The sequence below is a fragment of the Panulirus ornatus genome, chromosome 20 (assembly GCF_036320965.1).
Source record: "Panulirus ornatus isolate Po-2019 chromosome 20, ASM3632096v1, whole genome shotgun sequence".
Lineage (NCBI taxonomy): Eukaryota > Metazoa > Arthropoda > Malacostraca > Decapoda > Palinuridae > Panulirus > Panulirus ornatus.
In genome coordinates this window covers 40,858,160-40,879,763 of record NC_092243.1, presented here as the reverse complement: position 1 = coordinate 40,879,763, position 21,604 = coordinate 40,858,160, and the positions used below count along the sequence as shown (strand labels likewise).

Here is a 21,604-nt window from a genome sequence, read left to right as displayed (position 1 = left end):
TAATAATAATAAGAATAACAATAATAATAATAATGATAATAATAATAATAATAATAATAATAATAATAATAATAATAATAATAATAATAGGGGATGGGGAGAAAGAATACTTTGCATGCATTCCCCGTGTGTCGATGGCGACTAAAGGGGACAGGAGTGGGGGGCTGGAAACCCCCTCCTCCTTGTATTTGAACTTTCTAAAAGGGGAAACAGAAGAAGGAGTAATGAAGGGAATGCTCATCCTCCTCAAAGGCCCAGATGTGTGTGGGTGTAACTAAGATGAGAAAAAAGGAGAGGTAGGTAGTATGTTTAAGGAAAGGAACCTGGATGTTTTGGCTCTGAGTGAAACGATGCTCAAGGGTAAAGGGGAAGAGTGGTTTGGGAATGTTTTGGAAGTAATGTCAGGGGTTGGTGAGAGGACAAGAGCAATGGAAGGAGTAGCACTACTCCTGAAACACGAGTTGTGGGAGTATGTGATAGAGTGTAAGAAAGTAAACTCTTGAATGATAGGGATAAAACTGAAAGTGGATGGAGAGAGATGGGTGATTATTGGTGCCTATGCACTTAGGCAAGAGAAAAAAGATCATGAAAGGCAAGTGTTTTGGGAGCAGATGAGTGAGTATGTTAGCAGTTTTGATGCACGAGACCAAGTTACAGTGATGGTGGGTGATTTGAATGCAAAGGTGAGTAATGTGGCAGTTGAGGGAATAATTGGTGTACATGGGGCGTTCAGTGTTGTAAATGGAAATGGTAAAGAGCTTGTAGATCAGTGTGCTGAAAAAGGACTGGTGATTGGGAATACCTGGTTTAAAAAGAGATATACATAAGTATACGTATGTAAGTAGAGGAGATGCCCAGAGAGCATTATTGGATTACATGTTAATTGATAGGCACATTAAAAGAGAGACTTTTGGATGTTAGTGTGTTGAGAGGTGCAACTGGAGGGATGTCTGATCATTATCTTGTGGGGGTGAAGGTGAAGATTCGTAGAGGTTTTCAGAAAAGAAGAGAGAATGTTGGGTTGAAGAGAGTGGTGAGAGTAAGTGAGCTTGGGAAGGAGACTTGTGTGAGGAAGTACTAGGAGAGACTGAGTGTAGAATGGAAAAAGGTGAGAGCAAAGAATGTAAGGGGAGTGGGGGAGGAATGGGACGTATTTAGGAAAGCAGTGACGGCCTGCGCAGAAGATGATTGTGGCATGAGAAACGTGGGAGGTGGGCAGATTAGAAAGGGTAGTGAGTTAAGGGATCAAGTTAGATTGTTAGTGAAAGAGAAGAGAGAGGCATTTGGACTATTTTTGCAGGAAAATAGTGCAAATAACTGGGAGGTGTATAAAAGAAAGAGGCAAGAGGTCAAGAGAAAGGTGCAAGGTGAAAAAGAGGGCAAATGAGAGTTGGGGTGAAAGGGTATCATTAAATTCTAGGGAGAATAAAAAGATGTTTTGGAATGAGGGTATCATCAAATTTTAGGGAGAATAAAAAGATGTTTTGGAATGAGGTAAATAAAGTGCGTGAGAGATGCGAACAAATGGGAACATCAGTGAAGGGTATAATGGGGAGGTAATAACAAGCAGTGGTGATGTGAGGAGATGGAGTGAGTATTTTGAAGGTTTGTTGAATGTGTTAGATGATAGAGTGGCAGATATAGGGTGTTTTGGTCGAGGTGGTGTGCGAAGTGGAAGGGTCAGGGAGAATGGTTTGGTAAACAGAGAAGAGGTAGAGAAAGCTTTGTGGATGATGAAAGCCAGCAAAGTGGTGGGTTTGGGTGGTATTACTGTGGAATTAATTAAAAAAGGGGGTGACTGTGTTGTTGATTGGTTGGTGAGGATATTCAATGTATGTATGGCTCATGGTGAAGTACCTGGGGATTGGCAGAATGCATGTATAGTGCCATTGTACAAAGGCAAAGGGAATAAACGTGAGTGTTCAAATTATAGAGGTATAAGTTTGTTGAGTATTCCTAGGAAATTAAATGGGAGGGTATTGATTGAGAGGGTGAAGGCATATACAGAGCATCAGATTAGGGAAGAGCAGTGTGGTTTCAGACAAAATTGCAATGTCTCATATCTCTCTCCTTAATATATAAATGCTCTAATTGATCACATATACCCTTATGTATTTACTCATGGTAAGCATTCACATAAAGTATTCCAATACTTACGAACAGTTTGTTCCACTTCTTGGGATGTAAAACTTTCAACACGATGTGACACAGAGCGAACCTGGATTACATATCGTTCACCAGGTTGCAAGTCATCAACAGTGGCTAAGGTTTTGTTAATAGCTGGCAGCTCAGTCCAATCTGTTGTCTCAACAGTTCGATACCTGAGGGTTGAGATCATGTAAGAAAATAACTATGAATTTAATGTATGTAAAAGCATTACATTCTAAACTTTCTTTAAAACTGATAAACATCAACAAAAAATTCACCTTGATTTTTCATACATGTAAGGACCTCTGTAGTCATTGTATAAACTACTGTAGTTTCAATAGTTCTCACAAAATCCAAGTAAATATGTGAAGTAGCGCAATCATCTAAGGTCTCTCAATCTTCTGCTAAGGGACATAAATCTCCCACACTGTAACCTGTCAACACTTACAAAGCAAATGCCAATGTCAGATGTTCTGTGTCTAACGCTGCTGATTTAACATCAAAATTCTAACTTGCACTCACAGTGCTGATACTGACAAATCATAAATCTTGTGGTTCAATATATATACATTTCTCTATCCTTAGCAACCAGCAACATTTACAAACAGGAGTTTGCAACAATACACGTTGGCCTAATGCAGTGCCATGATGTTTGAAGTGAGCTTAATCACCTATAAGCAGTATACAGGGAGGGAGTTTTACACACAAGAGGCCTCATGAAACCTCTTAAATTTCTGTATGCTGTCATCATGTTCCATTCATATACCACTTATACTAAAAACTATTTCCTCATATTGTTTTAGTAAATTTCTTGCTAAATTTAGTGTTATGCCTTCTGTTTTTATTTATCCCTACATCTCTCAGAAAACAGGTCACTTCTCACTCTTCTCTCTTCCAAAATGGGCAAATTCAAGGCTTCTTGCCTTTCCCTGTAACTCATCTCCCTTAATTCTGGTATCATCTTTGTTGCTCTCCTCTGAACCTTCTCTATTAGCTCTTTGTGCTTCTCTAAGTGCAGAGATCAAACTTGAGAAGTGTATCTGCTTCTGGCCTTATGTATGATGTAAACAGCATGCTGAATACTTCCCTATCAATCAACTTGAATGTAACTCTAATGTCTGCTCACAAACAGTTAGTCTTCTCAATCATTTTCCTGAGGTGGGAATCTGGTGTAAGGCTAGAGACAATCTCAACTCTCAAGATGAGAATTTCTCACACAAAGATTCCTGAAGTTTGTTTCCTGCTAGAAGATAGATCATATCAAAACCTTCTTTTGATATGACCCATCCTCATTACTTTACATTATTTAAGTTGACTTCATTAACCATGAATCAGACCAACTTTTGAGTCTGCCATGGTCCCCTTGTAAATTAATGTAATACTCCATGCTTTTCACTTCCCAAGTGACATATTTAGATAGAAATCCATACCTTGTGGTAAGTAATTTACATAGGTCATGAAGAGTAATGTTCCAAAAACAGAGCCCTGTGGCACTCTGCTGGTGACCTCAACCCAATTCCTTCCACTTAGGTAATCTTTCCATCAAAGGATTCTCCCCCTTATTCCAGCAGCTTCTTAGCCTTTTAACAGGATAACTAAGGGTCTCTTGCCACTGGGGAGGTAATAATAAGTAGTGATGAAGTGAGAGGGAGAAGGAGTGAGCTTTTTGAACGTGTGTTGAATGTGTTTGATGACTGAGTGGCAGATATAGGTTGTTTTGGTTGGGGTGGTGTGCGAAGTGAGAGGGCCAGGGAGAATGGTTTAGTGAAACAGATATGAGGTGGTGAAGGCTCTGCAGAAGATGAAATCTGGCAAGGCAGCAAGTTTGGATAGTATTACTATAGGATTTATTAAAAAAGGGTGGGGGGAAGACTGTGTTGTTAATTGGTTGGTAAGGATATTCAATGTATGTATGGATCATGGTGAAGTGCCTGAGGATTGGTGGAATGCATGCATAGTGCCATTGTACAAAGGCAAAGGGGATAAAGGTGAGTGTTCAAATTACAGAGGCATAAATTTGAATATTCCTGGGAAATTATACGGGAGGGTATTGAGAGAGTAAAGGCATGTACAGAGCATTAGATTGGGTTAGAGCAGTGTGGCTTCAGAAGTGGTAGAGGATGTGTGGATAAGGTGTTTGCTTTGAAGAATGTACATGAGAAATACTTAGAAAAACATGTGGATTTGTATGTAGCATTTGTGGATCTGGAGAAGGCATATGATAGGGTTGATAGAGATGCTTTGTGGAAGGTCTTGAGAGTACATGGTGTGGGAGGTAAGTTGTTAGAAGTAGTGAAAAGCTTTTACCGAGGATGTAAGGCATGTGTACAAGTAGGAAGAGAGGACAGTGATTGGTTCCCAGTGAATGTCAGTTTGCAGGAGGGGTGTGTGATGTCCCCATAGTTGTTTAATTTGTTTATGGATGGGGTGGTTAGGGAGGTAAATGCAAGAGTTTTGGAGAGAGGGGTGAGTAAGCAGTCTGCTGTGGATGACAGGGGCATGGCAAGTGGGTCAGTTGCTGTTTGCCAGTGATATAGCTCTAGTGGCTGATTCAGGGAAGAAACTGGAGAGGTTGTTAACTGATTTCAGAAAAGTTTGTGGAAGGAGAAAGTTGAGAGTAAATGTGAATAAGAGCAAAGTTGTGAGGTTCAGTAGGGTTGAAGGTCAAGTTAACTGGGATGTAAGTTGGAATGGAGAAATATTGGAGGAAGTGAAGTGTTTTAGATATCTGGGAGTGGACTTAGCAGCAGATGGAACCATGGAAGTGGAAAATAGTCACAGGGTGGGGGAGGGGGCAAAGGTTCTAGGAGTGATGAAGAATGTGTGAAAGGAGAGAATATTATCTCAGAGAGCAAAATGAGTATGTTTGAAGGAATAGTAGTCCAACAATGTTATATGGTTGCAAGGCATGGGTTATAGATAGGGTTGTATGGAGGAGGGTGGATGTGTTAGAAATGAAATGTTTGAGGACAATATGTGGTGGGAGGTTGTTTGTTCGAGAAAGTAATGAAAGGCTAAGAGAGATAATTGGTAATAAAAAGAATGTGGTTGAGAGAGCAAAAGAGGGTGAGTTGAAACTGTTTGGACATATGGAGAGGATGCATGAAGAAAGATTAACAAAGAGGATATATGTGTCAGAGATGGAGGAAGCAAGGAGAGGCAGTAGACAAAATTGGAGGTGGAAGGATGGAGTGGAAAAGATTTTGAGCAATCGGGGCCTGAACATACACGAGGGTGAAAGGTGTGCAAGGAATAGAGTGACTTGGAATAATGTGTGATCAATGAACTGAACCAAGGCATGTGAAACGTCTGGGGTAAATCATGGAAAAGTCTGTGAGACCTGGATGTGGATGAGGAGCTGTGGTTTCGGTGCATTGCACAGGACTGCTAGAGACTGAGTGTGAACGAATAGGGACCTTTTTGTCTCTTCCTGGTGCTATCTCGCTGAGGGGAGGGGGGGATGCTATTTCCTGTGTGGTGGGGTAGTAATAGGAATGGATGAAGACAAGCAAATATGAATATGTACATGTGTATGTATGTAATGTCCGCAATGTGTATGTATGTATATGGTGATATGTATAAATATGTATATGTGCAGGTATGGACATTTATGTATATATATATATATATATATATATATATATATATATATATATATATATATATATATATATATATATTATCCCTGGGGATAGGGGAGCTAGAATACTTCCCACGTATTCCCTGCGTGTCGTAGAAGGCGACTAAAAGGGGAGGGAGCGGGGGGCTGGAAATCCTCCCCTCTTGTTTTTTTTTTAATTTTCCAAAAGAAGGAACAGAGAATTGGGCCAGGTGAGGGTAGTCCCTCAAAGGCTCAGTCCTCTGTTCTTAACGCTACCTCGCTAATGCGGGAAATGGCGAATAGTTTGAAAGAAAGAAAGATATATATATATATATATATATATATATATATATATATATATATATATATATATATATATATATATATATATATTCCCTGGGGATAGGGGAGAAAGAATACTTCCCACGTATTCCCTGCGTGTCGTAGAAGGCGACTAAAAGGGGAGGGAGCAGGGGACTGGAAATCCTCCCCTCTCGTTTTTTTTTAATTTTCCAAAAGAAGGAACAGAGAATTGGGCCAGGTGAGGGTATTCCCTCAAAGGCCCAGTCCTCTGTTCTTAACGCTACCTCGCTAATGCGGGAAATGGCGAATAGTTTGAAAGAAGAAAGAAAATATATATATATATTATCCCTGGGGATAGGGGAGAAAGAATACTTCCCACGTATTCCCTGCGTGTCGTAGAAGGCGACTAAAAGGGGAGGGAGCGGGGGGCTGGAAATCCTCCCCTCTCGTCTTTTTTTAATTTTCCAAAAGAGGGAACAGAGAATTGGGCCAGGTGAGGGTATTCCCTCAGAGGCCCAGTCCTCTGTTCTTAACGCTACCTCGCTAATGCGGGAAATGGCGAATAGTTTGAAAGAAAGAAAATATATATATATATATATTATCCCTGGGGATAGGGGAGAAAGAATACTTCCCACGTATTCCCTGCGTGTCGTAGAAGGAGACTAAAAGGGGAGGGAGCGGGGGGCTGGAAACCTCCCCTCTCATTATTTTTTTTTAATTTTCCAAAAGAAGGAATAGAGAAGGGGGCCAGGTGAGGATGTTCCCTTAAAGGCCCAGTTCTCTGTTCTTAACGCTACCTTGCTAACGCGGGAAATGGCGAATAGTTTGAAAGAAAGAAAAATATATATATATATATATATATGTGGATGTGACTGGATGGGCCATTCTTTCTTAATCTATTTCCTGGCGCTACCTCACTGACACAGGTAACAGCGACTAAGTAAAATAAATAAATATATAATGTATGTTTCATATTTATTTTATTTTACTTTGTCGCTGTCTCCCGTGTTAGCGAGGGAGCACAAGGAAACAGACGAAAGAATGGCCCAACCCACCCACATACACATGTACATACACACACGTCCACACACGCAAATATACATACCTATACATCTCAATGTATACATATATATACACACACACAGACATATACATATATACACATGTACATACTTCATACTGTCTGCCTTTATTTATTCCCATCGCCACGTCGCCACACATGGAATAACAAAGCCCTCCCCCCTCATGTGTGCGAGGTAGCGCTAGGAAAAGAAAACAAAGGCCCCATTTGTTCACAGTCTCTAGCTGTCATGTAATAATGCACCGAAACCACAGCTCCCTTTCCACATCCAGGCCCCAGAGAACTTTCCATGGTTTACCCCACACGCTTCACATGCCCTGGTTCAATCCATTGACAGCACGTCAACCCTGGTATACCACATCGTTCCAATTCACTCTATTCCTTGCACGCCTTTCACCCTCCTGCATGTTCAGGCCCCGATCACTCAAAATCTTTTTCACTCCATCTTTCCACCTCCAATTTAGTCTCCCACTTCTCCTCGTTCACTCCACCTCTGACACATATATCCTCTTGGTCAATCTCTCCTCACTAATTCTCTCCATGTGACCAAAATATTTCAAAACACCCTCTTCTGCTCTCTCAACCACGCTCTTTTTATTACCACACATCTCTCTTACCCTTACATTACTTACTCGATCAAACCACCTCACACCACATATTGTCCTCAAACATCTCATTTCCAGCACATCCACCCTCCTGCGCACAACTCTATCCATAGCCCACGCCTCGCAACCATACAACATTGTTGGAACCACTATTCCTTCAAACTTACCCATTTTTGCTTTCCGAGATAATGTTCTCTACTTCCAAACATTCTTCAAGGCTCACAGAATTTTCGCCGCTTCCCCCACCCTATGACTCACTTCCGCTTCCATGGTTCCATCCATTGCCAGATGCACTATGTGTCGTAGAAGGCGACTAAAAGGGGAGGGAGCGGATGGCTGGAAATCCTCCCCTCTCATTTTTTTTTTTAATTTTCCAAAAGAGGGAACAGAGAAGGGGGCCAGGTAAGGATATTCCCTCTAAGGCCCAGTCCTCTGTTCTTAACGCTACCTCGCTAACACGGGAAATGTCAAATAGTATGAAAAAAAAAATATATATATATATATATATATATATATATACATATATATATATATATATATATATATATATATATATATATATATATATATATATATATATATATTTTTTTTGCCGCTGTCTCCCGCGTTTGCGAGGTATCGCAAGGAAACAGACGAAAGAAATGGCCCAACCCACCCCCATACACATGTATATACATACCTCCACACACACAAATATACATACCTACACAGCTTTCCATGGTTTACCCCAGACGCTTCACATGCCCTGATTCAATCCACTGACAGCACGTCAACCCCGGTATACCACATCGATCCAATTCACTCTATTCCTTGCCCTCCTTTCACCCTCCTGCATGTTCAGGCCCCGATCACACAAAATTTTTTTCACTCCATCTTTCCACCTCCAATTTGGTCTCCCACTTCTCCTCGTTCCCTCCACCTCTGACACATATATCCTCTTGGTCAATCTTTCTTCACTCATTCTCTCCATGTGCCCAAACCATTTCAAAACACCCTCTTCTGCTCTCTCAACCACGCTCTTTCTCTTTCCACACATCTCTCTTACCCTTACGTTACTTACTCGATCAAACCGCCTCACACCACACATTGTCCTCAAACATCTCATTTCCAGCACATCCATCCTCCTGCGCACAACTCTATCCATAGCCCACGCCTCGCAACCATACAACATTGTTGGAACCACTATTCCTTCAAACATACCCATTTTTGCTTTCCGAGATAATGTTCTCGACTTCCACACATTCTTCAAGGCTCCCAGGATTTTCGCCCCCTCCCCCACCCTATGATCTACTTCCGCTTCCATGGTTCCATCCGCTGCCAGATCCACTCCCAGATATCTAAAACACTTTACTTCCTCCAGTTTTTCTCCATTCAAACTTACCTCCCAATTGACTTGACCCTCAACCCTACTGTTCCTAATAACCTTGCTCTTATTCACATTTACTCTTAACTTTCTTCTTTCACACACTTTACCAAACTCAGTCACCAGCTTCTCCAGTTTCTCACATGAATCAGCCACCAGCGCTGTATCATCAGCGAACAACAACTGACTCACTTCCCAAGCTCTCTCATCTACAACAGACTTCATACTTGCCCCTCTTTCCAAAACTCTTGCATTTACCTCCCTAACAACCCCATCCATAAACAAATTAAACAACCATGGAGACATCACACACCCCTGCCGCAAACCTACATTCACTGAGAACCAATCACTTTCCTCTCTTCCTACACGTACACATGCCTTACATCCTCGATAAAAACTTTTCACTGCTTCTAACAACTTGCCTCCCACACCATATATTCTTAATACCTTCCACAAAGCATCTCTATCAACTCTATCATATGCCTTTTCCAGATCCATAAATGCTGCATATAAATCCATTTGCTTTTCTAAGTATTTCTCACATACATTCTTCAAAGCAAACACCTGATCCGCATATCCTCTACCACTTCTGAAACCACACTGCTCTTCCCAAATAAATATATATATATCTATATATATATATATATATATATATATATATATATATATATATATATATATATATATATAGGGTAGGAAGAGAGGAAAGTGATTGGTTGTCAGTGAATGTAGGTTTGCGGCAGGGGTGTGTGATGTTTCCTTGGTTGTTTAATTTGTTTATGGATGCGGTTGTTAGGAAGGTGAATGCAAGAGTTTTGGAAATAGGGGCAAGTATGAGATCTGTTGGGGATGAGAGAGCTTGGGAAGTGAGTCAGTTGTTTTTCGCTGATGATACAGCGCTGGTGGCTGATTCATGTGAGAAACTGCAGAAGCTGGTGACTGAGTTTGGTAAAGTGTGTGAAAGAAGAAAGTTAAGAGTAAATGTGAATAAGAGCAAGGTTATTAGGAACAATAGGGTTGAGGGTCAAGTCAATTGTGAGGTAAGTTTGAATGGAGAAAAACTGGAGGAAGTAAAGCGTTTTAGATATCTGGGAGTGGATCTGGCAGCGGATGGAACCATGGAAGCAGAAGTGGATCATAGGGTGGGGGAGGGGGGCAAAAATCCTGGGAGCCTTGAAGAATGTGTGGAAGTCGAGAACATTATCTCGGAAAGCAAAAATGGGCATGTTTGAAGGAATAGTGGTTCTAAAAATGTTGTATGGTTGCGAGGCGTGGGCTATGGATAGAGTTGTGCGCAGGAGGGTGGATGTGCTGGAAATGAGATGTTTGAGGACAATGTGTGGTGTGAGGCGGTTTGATCGAGTAAGTAACGTAAGGGTAAGAGAGATGTGTGGAAATAAAAAGAGCGTGGTTGAGAGAGCAGAAGAGGGTGTTTTGAAATGGTTTGGGCACATGGAGAGAATGAGTGAGGAAAGATTGACCAAGAGGATATATGTGTCGGAGGTGGAGGGAACGAGGAGAAGTGGGAGACCAAATTGGAGGTGGAAAGATGGATTGAAAAAGATTTTGTGTGATTGGGGCCTGAACATGCAGGAGGGTGAAAGGAGGGCAAGGAATAGAGTGAATTGGATCGATGTGGTATACCGGGGTTGACGTGCTGTCAGTGGATTGAATCAGGGCATGTGAAGCGTCTGGGGTAAACCATGGAAAGCTGTGTAGGTATGTATATTTGCGTGTGTGGATGTATGTATATACATGTGTATGGGGGTGGGTTGGGGCCATTTCTTTCGTCTGTTTCCTTGCGCTACCTCGCAAATGCGGGAGACAGCGACAAAGCAAAAAAAAAATATATATATATATATAGAGAGAGAGAGAGAGAGAGAGAGAGAGAGAGAGAGAGAGAGAGAGAGAGAGAGAGAGATTTGTAGAGGTTTTAAGAAAAAAGAGAGAATGTTGGGGTGAAGAGAGTGGTGACACTAAGTGGAGAGTAAGTGAGTTTGGAAAGGAGACTTGTGTGAGGAAGCACCAGGCAAGATTGAGGGCAGAATAGAAAAAGGTGAGAGCAAATGACGAAAGGGGAGTGAGGGAGGAATGGGATGTATTTAGGGAAGCAGTGATGGTTTGCGCAAAAGATGCTTGTGGCATGAGAAAAGTGGGAGGTGGACAGATTAGAAAGGGTAGTGAGTGGTGGGATGAAGAAGTAGATTGTCAGTGAAACAGAAGAGAGAGGCATTTAGACGATTTTTGCAGGGAAGTAGTGTGAATAACTATAAGATATGTAAAAGAAAGAGGCAGGAGGTCACAGGTGTACAGAATGGAGAAAGGTGAGAACAAAGGACATAAGGGGAGTGGGGGAGGAATGGGATGTATTTAGGGAAGCAGTGATGGCTTGTGCAAAAGATGCTTGTGGCATGAGAAGCATGGGAGGTGAGCAGATTAGAAAGGGTAGTGAGTGGTGGGATGAAGAAGTAAGATTATTAGTGAAAGAGAAGAGAGAGGCAATTGGACGATTTTTGCAGGGAAATAATGCAAATGACTGGGAGATGTATCAAAGAAAGAGGCAGGAGGTCAAGAGAAAGGTGCAAGAGGTGAAAAAGAGGGCAAATGAGAGTTGGGGGTGAGAGAGTATCATTAAATTTTAAGGAGAATAAAAAGATGCTTTGGAAAGAGGTAAATAAAGTGAATAAAAGGAGAGAATAAATGGGAACATCAGTGAAGGGGGGGGAATGGGGAGGTGGTGGTTAAGTGAGAAGGAGATGTAGTGAGTATTTTGAGGGGTCTGTTGAATGTGTTTGGTGAAGGTGGGGTGCAAAGTGAGAGGGGTCAGAGAGAATGCTTTGGTAAACAGAGAAGAAGTAGTGAAAGCTTTGTGGAAGATGAGAGCCAGCAAGCCTAGAATCAGTGAAAAGTTTTAATCAAGGATGTAAGGCATGTGTGTGAGCAGGAAGAGGGGAAAATAGATTGGTTCCCTGTTGGTTTATGGCAGGGCTGTGCGATGTCTCCATGGTTGTTAAATTTGTTTATGGATAGTGTTGTTAGGGAAGGTGAAAGCAAGAGTTTTGGAGAGAGGGGCAAGTATGCAGTCTGTTGTGGATGAGAGGGCTTAGGAAGCAAGTCAGTTGTTGTTCGCTGATGATACAGTGCTGGTGGCTGTTTCGGGTGAGAAACTGCAGAAGCTGGTGACTGAGTTTGGTAAAGTGTGTGAAAGAAGAAAGCTGAGAGTAAATGTGAATAAGAGCAAGGTTATTAGGTTCAGTAGGGTTGAGGGACAAGTGAACTGGGAGGTAAGTTTGAATGGACAAAAACTGGAGGAAGTGAAGTGTTTTAGATATCTGGGAATGGATTTAGTACCGGATGGAACCCTGGAAGCGGAAGGGAGTCACAGTGTGGGAGAGGGAGCAGAGGTTCTGGGAGTGTTGAAGAATGTGTGGAAGGCAAGAACATTATGTTAGAGTAAAAATGGGTATGTCTGAAGGAATATTTATTTATATATCTATTATACTTTGTTGCTGTCTCCTGCATTAGTGAGGTAGTGCAAGGAAACAGATGAAAGAATGGCCCAACCCACCTACATACACATGTAAATACATACAAATCCACAAACGCACATATACATACCTATACATTTCAACATTTACATATATATCCATACAAAGACATATACATATATACACATGTACATAATTCAGGCTTGCTGCCTTTATTCATTCCCATCGCCACCCCGCCACACATGAAATAACAACCCCCTCCCCCCAAATGCGTGCAAGGTAGCGCTAGGAAAAGTCAAAAAAGGCCACATTCGTTCACACTCAGTTTCTAGTTGTCAAACGTAATGCACCAAAACCACACCTCCCTTTCCACATCCAGGCCCCACAAAACTTTCCATGGTTTAGTCCAGATGCTTCACATGCCTGATTCAATCCATTGACAGCATGTCAACCCTGGTATACCACATCATTCCAATTCCCTCTATTCCTTGCACGCCTTTCACCCTCCTGCATGTTCAGGCCCCAATCGCCCAAAATCTTTTTCACTCCATCCTTCCACCTCCAATTTGGCCTCCCACTTCTCATTCCCTCCACTTCTGACACATATATTCTCTTTGTCAATCTTTCCTCACTCATTCTCTCCATGTGATCTAACCATTTCAATATACCCTCTTCTGCTCTCTCGGCCACACTTTTTTTATCACCACACATCTCTCTTACCCTTTCATTACTTACTCGATTAAACCACCTCACACCACATACTGTCCTCAAACATCTCATTTCCAGCACATCCACCCTCCTGAACACAACCCTATCTATAGCCCACGCCTCGCAACCATATAATATTGTTGGAACCATTCTTCCTCTGTTACCCGGTACTACCTGACTGATACAGGAAACAGCAATTATGTATAATAAAAAAATAATGATAATATATATACACATATGCGTTAGTAGTTTTGATGCATGAGACCGGGTTATAGCGATGAGTGATTTGAATGCAAAGGTGAGTAATGTGGCAGTTGAGGGAATGATTGGTGTACATGTGGTGTTCAGTGTTGTAAATAGAAATAGTGAAGAGCTTGTAGATTTATGTGCTGAAAAAGGACTGGTCATTGGGAATACCTGGTTTAAAAAGAGATATACATAAGTATATGTATGTAAGTAGGAGAGATGGCCAGAGAGCGTTATTGGATTACATGTTAATTGATAGGCACACGAAAGAGAGACTTTTGGATGTTAAAGTGCTGAAAGGTGCAACTGGAGGGATGTCTGATCAGTATCTTGTGGAGGCGAAGGTGAAGATTTGTAGAGGTTTTCAGAAAAGAAGAGAGAATGTTGGGGTGAGGAGAGTGGTGAGAGCAAGTGAGCTTGGGAAGCACACTTGTGTGAGGGAGTACCAGGAGAGACAGTACAGAATGGAAAAAGGTGAGAACAAAGGACGTAAGGGGAGTGAGGGGGAATGGGATGTATTTAGGGAAGTAGTGACGGCTTGCGCAAAAGATGCTTGTGGCATGAGAAGCATGGGAGGTGGGCAGATTAGAAAGGGTAATGAGTGGTGGGATGAAGAAGTAAGATTATTAGTGAAAGGGAAGAGAGAGGCATTTGGGTGATTTTTGCAGGGAAATAATGGAAATGACTGGGAGATGTATAAAAAAAAGAGCCAGGAGGTCAAGAGAAAGATGCAAGAGGTAAAAAGAGGTCAAATGAGAGTTGGGGTGAGAGAGTATCATCAAATTTTAGGGAGAATAAAAAGATGTTTTGGAAGGAGGTAAGTAAAGTGCGTAACACAAAGGAACAAATGGGAACATCAGTGAAGGGGTTTAATGGGAAGGTGATAACAAGTAGTGGTGATGTGAGAAGGAGATGGAGTGAGTATTTTGAAGGTTTGTTGAATGTGTTTGATAATAGAGTGGCAGATATAGGGTGTTTTGGTCAAGGTGGTGTGCAAAGTGAGAGGGTTAGGGAAAATGATTTGATAAACAGAGAAGAGGTAGTAAAAGCTTTGCGGATGATGAAAGCCAGCAAGGCAGCAGGTTTGGATGGCAGTGCAGTGGAATTTATCAAAAAAGGGGGTGACTGTATTGTTGACTGGCTGGTAAGGTTATTTAATGTATGTATGACTCACAGTGAGGTGCCTGAGAATTGGCAGAATGCTTGCATAGTGCCATTGTACAAAGGCAAAGGTGATAAAAGTGAGTGCTCAAATTACAGAGGTATAAGTTTGTTGAGTATTCCTCGGAAATCATATGGGAGGGTATTGATTGAGAGGGTGAAGGCATTTACAGAGCATCAGATTGAGGAAGAGCAGTGTGGTTTCATAGGTGGTAGAGATTGTGTGGTTCAGGTGTTTTCTTTGAAGAATGTGAGAAATACTTAGAAAAGCAAATGGATTTGTATGTAGCATTTATGGATCTGGAGAAGACATATGATAGAGTTGATAGAGATGGTCTGTGGAAAGTATTAACAATATATGGTGTGGAAGGCAAGTTGTTAGAAGCAGTGAAAAGGTTTTATCGAGGATGTAAGGCATGTGCACATGAAGGAAGAGGGGAAAGTGATTGGTTCTCAGTGAATGTTGGTTTGCGGCACGGGTGCGTGATGTCTCCATGGTTATTTAATTTGTTTATGGATGGGGTTAAAAGTGAGGTGAATGCAAGAGTTTTGGAAAGAGGGGCAAAAGATGCTTGTGGCATGAGAAAAGTGGGAGGTGGACAGATTAGAAAGGGTAGTGAGTGGTGGGATGAAGTAAGACTTAGTGAAACAGAAGAGAGAGGTGTTTGGATGATTTTTGGAGGGAAGTAGTATGAATAACTATGAGATATGTAAAAGAAAGAGGCAGGAGGTCAAGAGAAAGGTGCAAGAGGTGAAAAAGAGGGCAAATGAGAATTGGGGTGAGAGAGTATCATTAAATTTTAAGGAGAATAAAAAGATGTTTTGGAAAGAGGTAAATAAAGTGCATAAGACAAGAGAACAAATGGGAACATCAGTGCAGGAGGGAAATGGGGAAGTAGTGGTAAAGTGAGAAGGAGATGTAGTGAGTATTTTGAAGGTCTGTTGAATGTGTTTGGTGAAGGTGGGGTGCAAAGTGAGAGGGGTCAGAGAGAATGGTTTGGTAAACAGAGAAGAGGTAGTGAAAGCTTTGTGGAAGATGAAAGCCGGCAAGGCAAGAGCAGTATGGTTTCAGAAGTGGTAGAAGATGTGTGGATCAGGAGTTTTCTTTGAAGAATGTGAAAAATACTTAGAAAAGCAAATGGATTTGTATGTAGCATTTATGGATCTGGAGAAGACATATGATAGAGTTGATAGAGATGGTCTGTGGAAGGTATCAAAAATATATGGTGAGGGAGGCAAGTTGTTAGAAGCAGTGAAAAGTTTTTATTGAGAATGTAAGGCATGTGTACATGAAGGAAAAGGGGAAAGTGATTGGTTCTCAGTGAATGTTGGTTTGCGGAAGGGGTGCATGATGTCTCCATGGTTATTTAATTTGTTTATGGATAGTGTTGTTAGGAAGGAGAAAGCAAGAGTTTTGGAAAGAGGTAAATAAAGTGCATAAGACAAGAGAACAAATGGGAACATCAGTGCAGGAGGGAAATGGGGAAGTAGTGGTAAAGTGAGAAGGAGATGTAGTGAGTATTTTGAAGGTTTGTTGAATGTGTTTGGTGAAGGTGGGGTGCAAAGTGAGAGGGTTAGGGAAAATGATTTGATAAACAGAGAAGAGGTAGTAAAAGCTTTGCGGATGATGAAAGCCAGCAAGGCAGCAGGTTTGGATGGTATAGCAATGGAATTTATCAAAAAAGGGGGTGACTGTATTGTTGACTGGTTGGTAAGGATATTAAATGTATGTATGTATGTCTCATGGTGAGGTGCCTGAGAATTGGCAGAATGCTTGCATAGTGCCATTGTACAAAGGCAAAGGTGATAAAAGTGAGTGCTCAAATTACAGTGGTATACGTTTATTGATTATCCCGAAGAAATTATATGGGAGGGTATTGATTGAGAGGGTGAAGGCATTTACCGAGCATCAGATTTAGGAAGAGCAGTATGGTTTCAGAAGTGGTAGAAGATGTGTGGATCAGGAGTTTTCTTTGAAGAATGTGAAAAATACTTAGAAAAGCAAATGGATTTGTATGTAGCATTTATGGATCTGGAGAAGACATATGATAGAGTTGATAGAGATGGTCTATGGAAAGTATTAACAATATATGGTGTGGAAGGCAAGTTGTTAGAAGCAGTGAAAAGTTTTAATCAGGATGTAAGGCATGTGTACATGAAGGAAAAGGGGAAAGTGATTGGTTCCCAGTTGGTTTATGGCAGGGGTGCATGATGTCTCCATGGTTGTTAAATTTGTTTATGGATAGTGTTGTTAGGAAGGAGAAAGCAAGAGTTTTGGAGAGAGGGGCACATATGCAGTCTGTTGTGGATGAGAGGGCTTGGGAAGTGAGTCAATTGTTGTTCGCTGATGATACAGGGTGGGTGGCTGATTTGGTGAGAAACTGCAGAAGCTGGTGACTGAGTTTGATAAAGTTTGTGAAAGAAGAGAGCTGAGAGTAAATGTGAATATGAGCAAGGATATCAGGTACAGTAGGGTTGAGGGACAAGTGAATTGGGAGGTATGGAGAAAAACTGGAGGAAGTGAAGTCTTTTAGATATCTGGGAGTGGATTTGGCATCGGATGGAACCATGGAAGCGGAAGTGAATCATAGGGTGGGGGAGGGGGTGAAAGTTCTGGGAGCGTTGAAAAATGTGTGGAAGTTGAGAACATTATCTTGGAAAGCAAAAATGGGTATGTTTGAAGGAATAGTGGTTCCAACAATGTTATATGATTGTGAGGTGTGGGCTATAGATAGAGTTGTGCAGAGGAGGGGGGATGTGCTGGAAATGAGATGTTTGAGGACAATATGTGGTGTGAGGTGGTTTGATCGAATAAGTAATGAAAGGGTAAGAGAGATGTGTGGTGGTAAAAAGAGTGTGATTGAGAGAGCAGAAGAGGGTGTTTTGAAATGGTTTTGGTCACATGGAGAGAATGAGTGAGGAAAGATTGACAAAGAGGATGTATGTGTCAGAGGTGGAGGGAACGAAGAGAATGGGAGACCAAATTGGAGGTGGAAAGATGGAGTGAAAAAGATATTGAGTGATCGGGGCCTGAACATGCAGGAGGGTGAAAGGAGTGCAAGGCATAGAGTGAATTGGAACGATGTGTTATACTGGGGTTGACGTGCTGCTCATGGATTGAACCAGGGCATGTGAAGCGTCTGGGGTAAACCATGGAAAGTTTTGTGGGGCCTGGATGTGGAAAGGGAGGTGTGGTTTCGGTGCATTATACATGACAGCTAGAGACTGAGCGTGAACAAATGTGTCCTTTGTGTCTTTTCCTAGCGCTACTCTTGCACATGTGGGGGAGGGAGAATGGGGAGGGGGTTGTCATTTCATGTGTGGCGGGGTGGCGACGGGAATGAATAAGGGCAGACAGTGTGAATTATGTACGTGTGTATATATATATATATAATATATATATATATATGTCTGTGTGTGTATATATATATATATAATATATATATATATGTCTGTGTGTGTATATATATATATATATAATAATATATATACACATATGTGTTAGTAGTTTTGATGCATGAGACTGGGTTATAGCGATGGGTGATTTGAATGCAAAGGTGAGTAATGTGGCAGTGGAGGGAACAATTGGTGTACATGGGGTGTTCAGTGTTGTAAATGGAAATGGTGAAGAGCTTGTAGATTTATGTGCTGAAAAAGGACTGGTCATTGGGAATACCTGGTTTAAAAAGAGATATACATAAGTATATGTACGTAAGTAGGAGAGATGGCCAGAGAGCATTATTGGATTACATGTTAAGCGATAGGCACATGAAAGAGAGACTTTTGGAAGTTAAAGTGCTGAGAGGTGCAACTGGAGGAATGTCTGATCATTATCTTGTGGAGGCAAAGGTGAAGATTTGTAGAGGTTTTCAGAAAAGAAGAGAGAATGTTTGGTAAACAGAGAAGAGGTAGTAAAAGCTTTGCGGATGATGAAAGCCAGCAAGGCAGCAGGTTTGGATGGTATAGCAATGGAATTTATCAAAAAAGGGGGTGACTGTATTGTTGACTGGTTGGTAAGGATATTAAATGTATGTATGTATGTCTCATGGTGAGGTGCCTGAGAATCGGCGGAATGCTTGCATAGTGCCACTGAACAAAGGCAAAGGGGATAAGAGTGAGTGCTCAAATTACAGTGGTATACGTTTATTGATTATCCCGAAGAAATTATATGGGAGGGTATTGATTGAGAGGGTGAAGGCATTTACCGAGCATCAGATTTAGGAAGAGCAGTATGGTTTCAGAAGTGGTAGAAGATGTGTGGATCAGGAGTTTTCTTTGAAGAATGTGAAAAATACTTAGAAAAGCAAATGGATTTGTATGTAGCATTTATGGATCTGGAGAAGACATATGATAGAGTTGATAGAGATGCTCTGTGGAAGGTATCAAAAATATATGGTGAGGGAGGCAAGTTGTTAGAAGCAGTGAAAAGTTTTTATTGAGAATGTAAGGCATGTGTACATGAAGGAAAAGGGGAAAGTGATTGGTTCTCAGTGAATGTTGGTTTGCGGAAGGGGTGCATGATGTCTCCATCGTCGTTTAATTTGTTTATGGATGGGGTTATGTTATTAGGGAGGTGAATGCAAGAGTTTTGGAATGAGGGGCAAGTATGCAGTCTGTTGTGGATGAGAAGAGCTTGGGAAGTGAGTCAATTGTTGTTCACTGATGATACAGCGCTGGTGGCTGATTCGGGTGAGAAACTGCAGAAGCTGGTGACTGAGTTTGATAAAGTTTGTGAAAGAAGAGAGCTGAGAGTAAATGTGAATATGAGCAAGGATATCAGGTACAGTAGGGTTGAGGGACAAGTGAATTGGGAGGTATGGAGAAAAACTGGAGGAAGTGAAGTCTTTTAGATATCTGGGAGTGGATTTGGCATCGGATGGAACCATGGAAGCGGAAGTGAATCATAGGGTGGGGGAGGGGGTGAAAGTTCTGGGAGCGTTGAAAAATGTGTGGAAGTTGAGAACATTATCTTGGAAAGCAAAAATGGGTATGTTTGAAGGAATAGTGGTTCCAACAATGTTATATGATTGTGAGGTGTGGGCTATAGATAGAGTTGTGCAGAGGAGGGGGGATGTGCTGGAAATGAGATGTTTGAGGACAATATGTGGTGTGAGGTGGTTTGATCGAATAAGTAATGAAAGGGTAAGAGAGATGTGTGGTGGTAAAAAGAGTGTGATTGAGAGAGCAGAAGAGGGTGTTTTGAAATGGTTTGGTCACATGGAGAGAATGAGTGAGGAAAGATTGACAAAGAGGATGTATGTGTCAGAGGTGGAGGGAACGAAGAGAAGTGGGAGACCAAATTGGAGGTGGAAAGATGGAGTGAAAAAGATATTGAGTGATCGGGGCCTGAACATGCAGGAGGGTGAAAGGAGTGCAAGGCATAGAGTGAATTGGAACGATGTGTTATACTGGGGTTGACGTGCTGCTCATGGATTGAACCAGGGCATGTGAAGCGTCTGGGGTAAACCATGGAAAGTTTTGTGGGGCCTGGATGTGGAAAGGGAGGTGTGGTTTCGGTGCATTATACATGACAGCTAGAGACTGAGCGTGAACAAATGTGTCCTTTGTGTCTTTTCCTAGCGCTACCTCATGCACATGTGGGGGAGGGAGATGGGGAGGGGGGTTGTCATTTCATGTGTGGCGGGGGTGGCGACGGGAATGAATAAGGGCAGACAGTGTGAATTATGTACGTGTGTATATATATATATATATATATATATATATATATATATATATATATATATATATATATATATGTCTGTGTGTGTATATATATATGTATATGTTGAGATATATAGGTTTGTATATGTGCGTGTGTGGACGTGTATGTATATACCCGTGTATGTGGGTGGGTTGGGCTATTGTTTCATCTGTTTCCTTGCGCTACCTCGCTAACGTGGGAGACAGCAACAATGTATAATAAATAAAATAAAATAAATACACATATGCATCAATCTATGAGGAAAATGAAACATGATAAGTTCCCAAGTGTACTTTTGTGTAATGATCACATCGTCAGGGGAGATATATGGATGAGATAGAAGATGGAGAACAGTCAGTCAATATACAAGGAAGAGACACTGGTAAACAAGCTTCACTGGATGATGGTGATCAGGTCAGTGGTGGTGTTTAGGCCTGGCATCATGCCTGTCATAAAATCTTAATCACATGGACAGGAAAGGAAACTGTTTACAAATTTTGCTGACAACAAAGCCATCCAGTTTGTACAGACCTTCACTAATATTAATGTTACAATTCTTCATGAATCTATTAATAGAAAATTCAGCGATATTTCTTGAAGTAAAGGAGTTACAGTTAATAACTGAATTATCATTACTCCAGTCAATACAACAGTCATAATCTTTAACATAATCTTTTTATACTACATCTATGTTGCTTAATTCTAACGTAAAGATCCTTACCAGTGAGCCCAACATAAAACATACTATTGTTTTAACAGATTATTCAGTAAACACAGCATGCAGAACTTTCTGGTGAGTTTATGATTATGATATTCTTTGTATTATTGTTATTGCAGAAGGCTACTTTTACATTAAAACATTTAAGCAACCTAGGAAGTAATGTACAATTATCACTAAAAGGGAGAACTAAAAGATTCTTGATATCAAGGGGAGGTTTGGTTTTAACTCTTTAAAATTATTTCTTTGCTAACTTAAGGGATTTATCAATGAAAGATCTAGGATGCTTTAACTTGGATCCAATAGAATATATCTTCTCAAACCCATCATCAGTATATACTAGACTGCGTATATGTAATGCCCTTAGGAATACTTACTGGAATGATAATAGTTTAACTCTGTCATGCTGAGCTGAGTAATAATGAATATAAGAAAAATCATTGGTGGATTTTCTGTATATGCCAAACTTAAACATGTTTCT

General features: G+C 41.1%; 1 protein-coding gene across 2 annotated transcripts in view; it reads right to left on the bottom strand.

Moving 5' to 3' along the window:
- LOC139755960 (tyrosine-protein phosphatase 10D-like) overlaps positions 1 to 21,604 on the bottom strand; it is a 657,464-nt gene that overhangs the window by 272,262 nt on the left and 363,598 nt on the right. For both annotated transcript variants that reach the window (XM_071674794.1, XM_071674795.1), the window contains exon 13: positions 2,158 to 2,321. In XM_071674794.1, the coding sequence (XP_071530895.1) occupies positions 2,158 to 2,321 (164 nt within the window). The remainder of the gene's footprint in view (positions 1 to 2,157; positions 2,322 to 21,604) is intronic.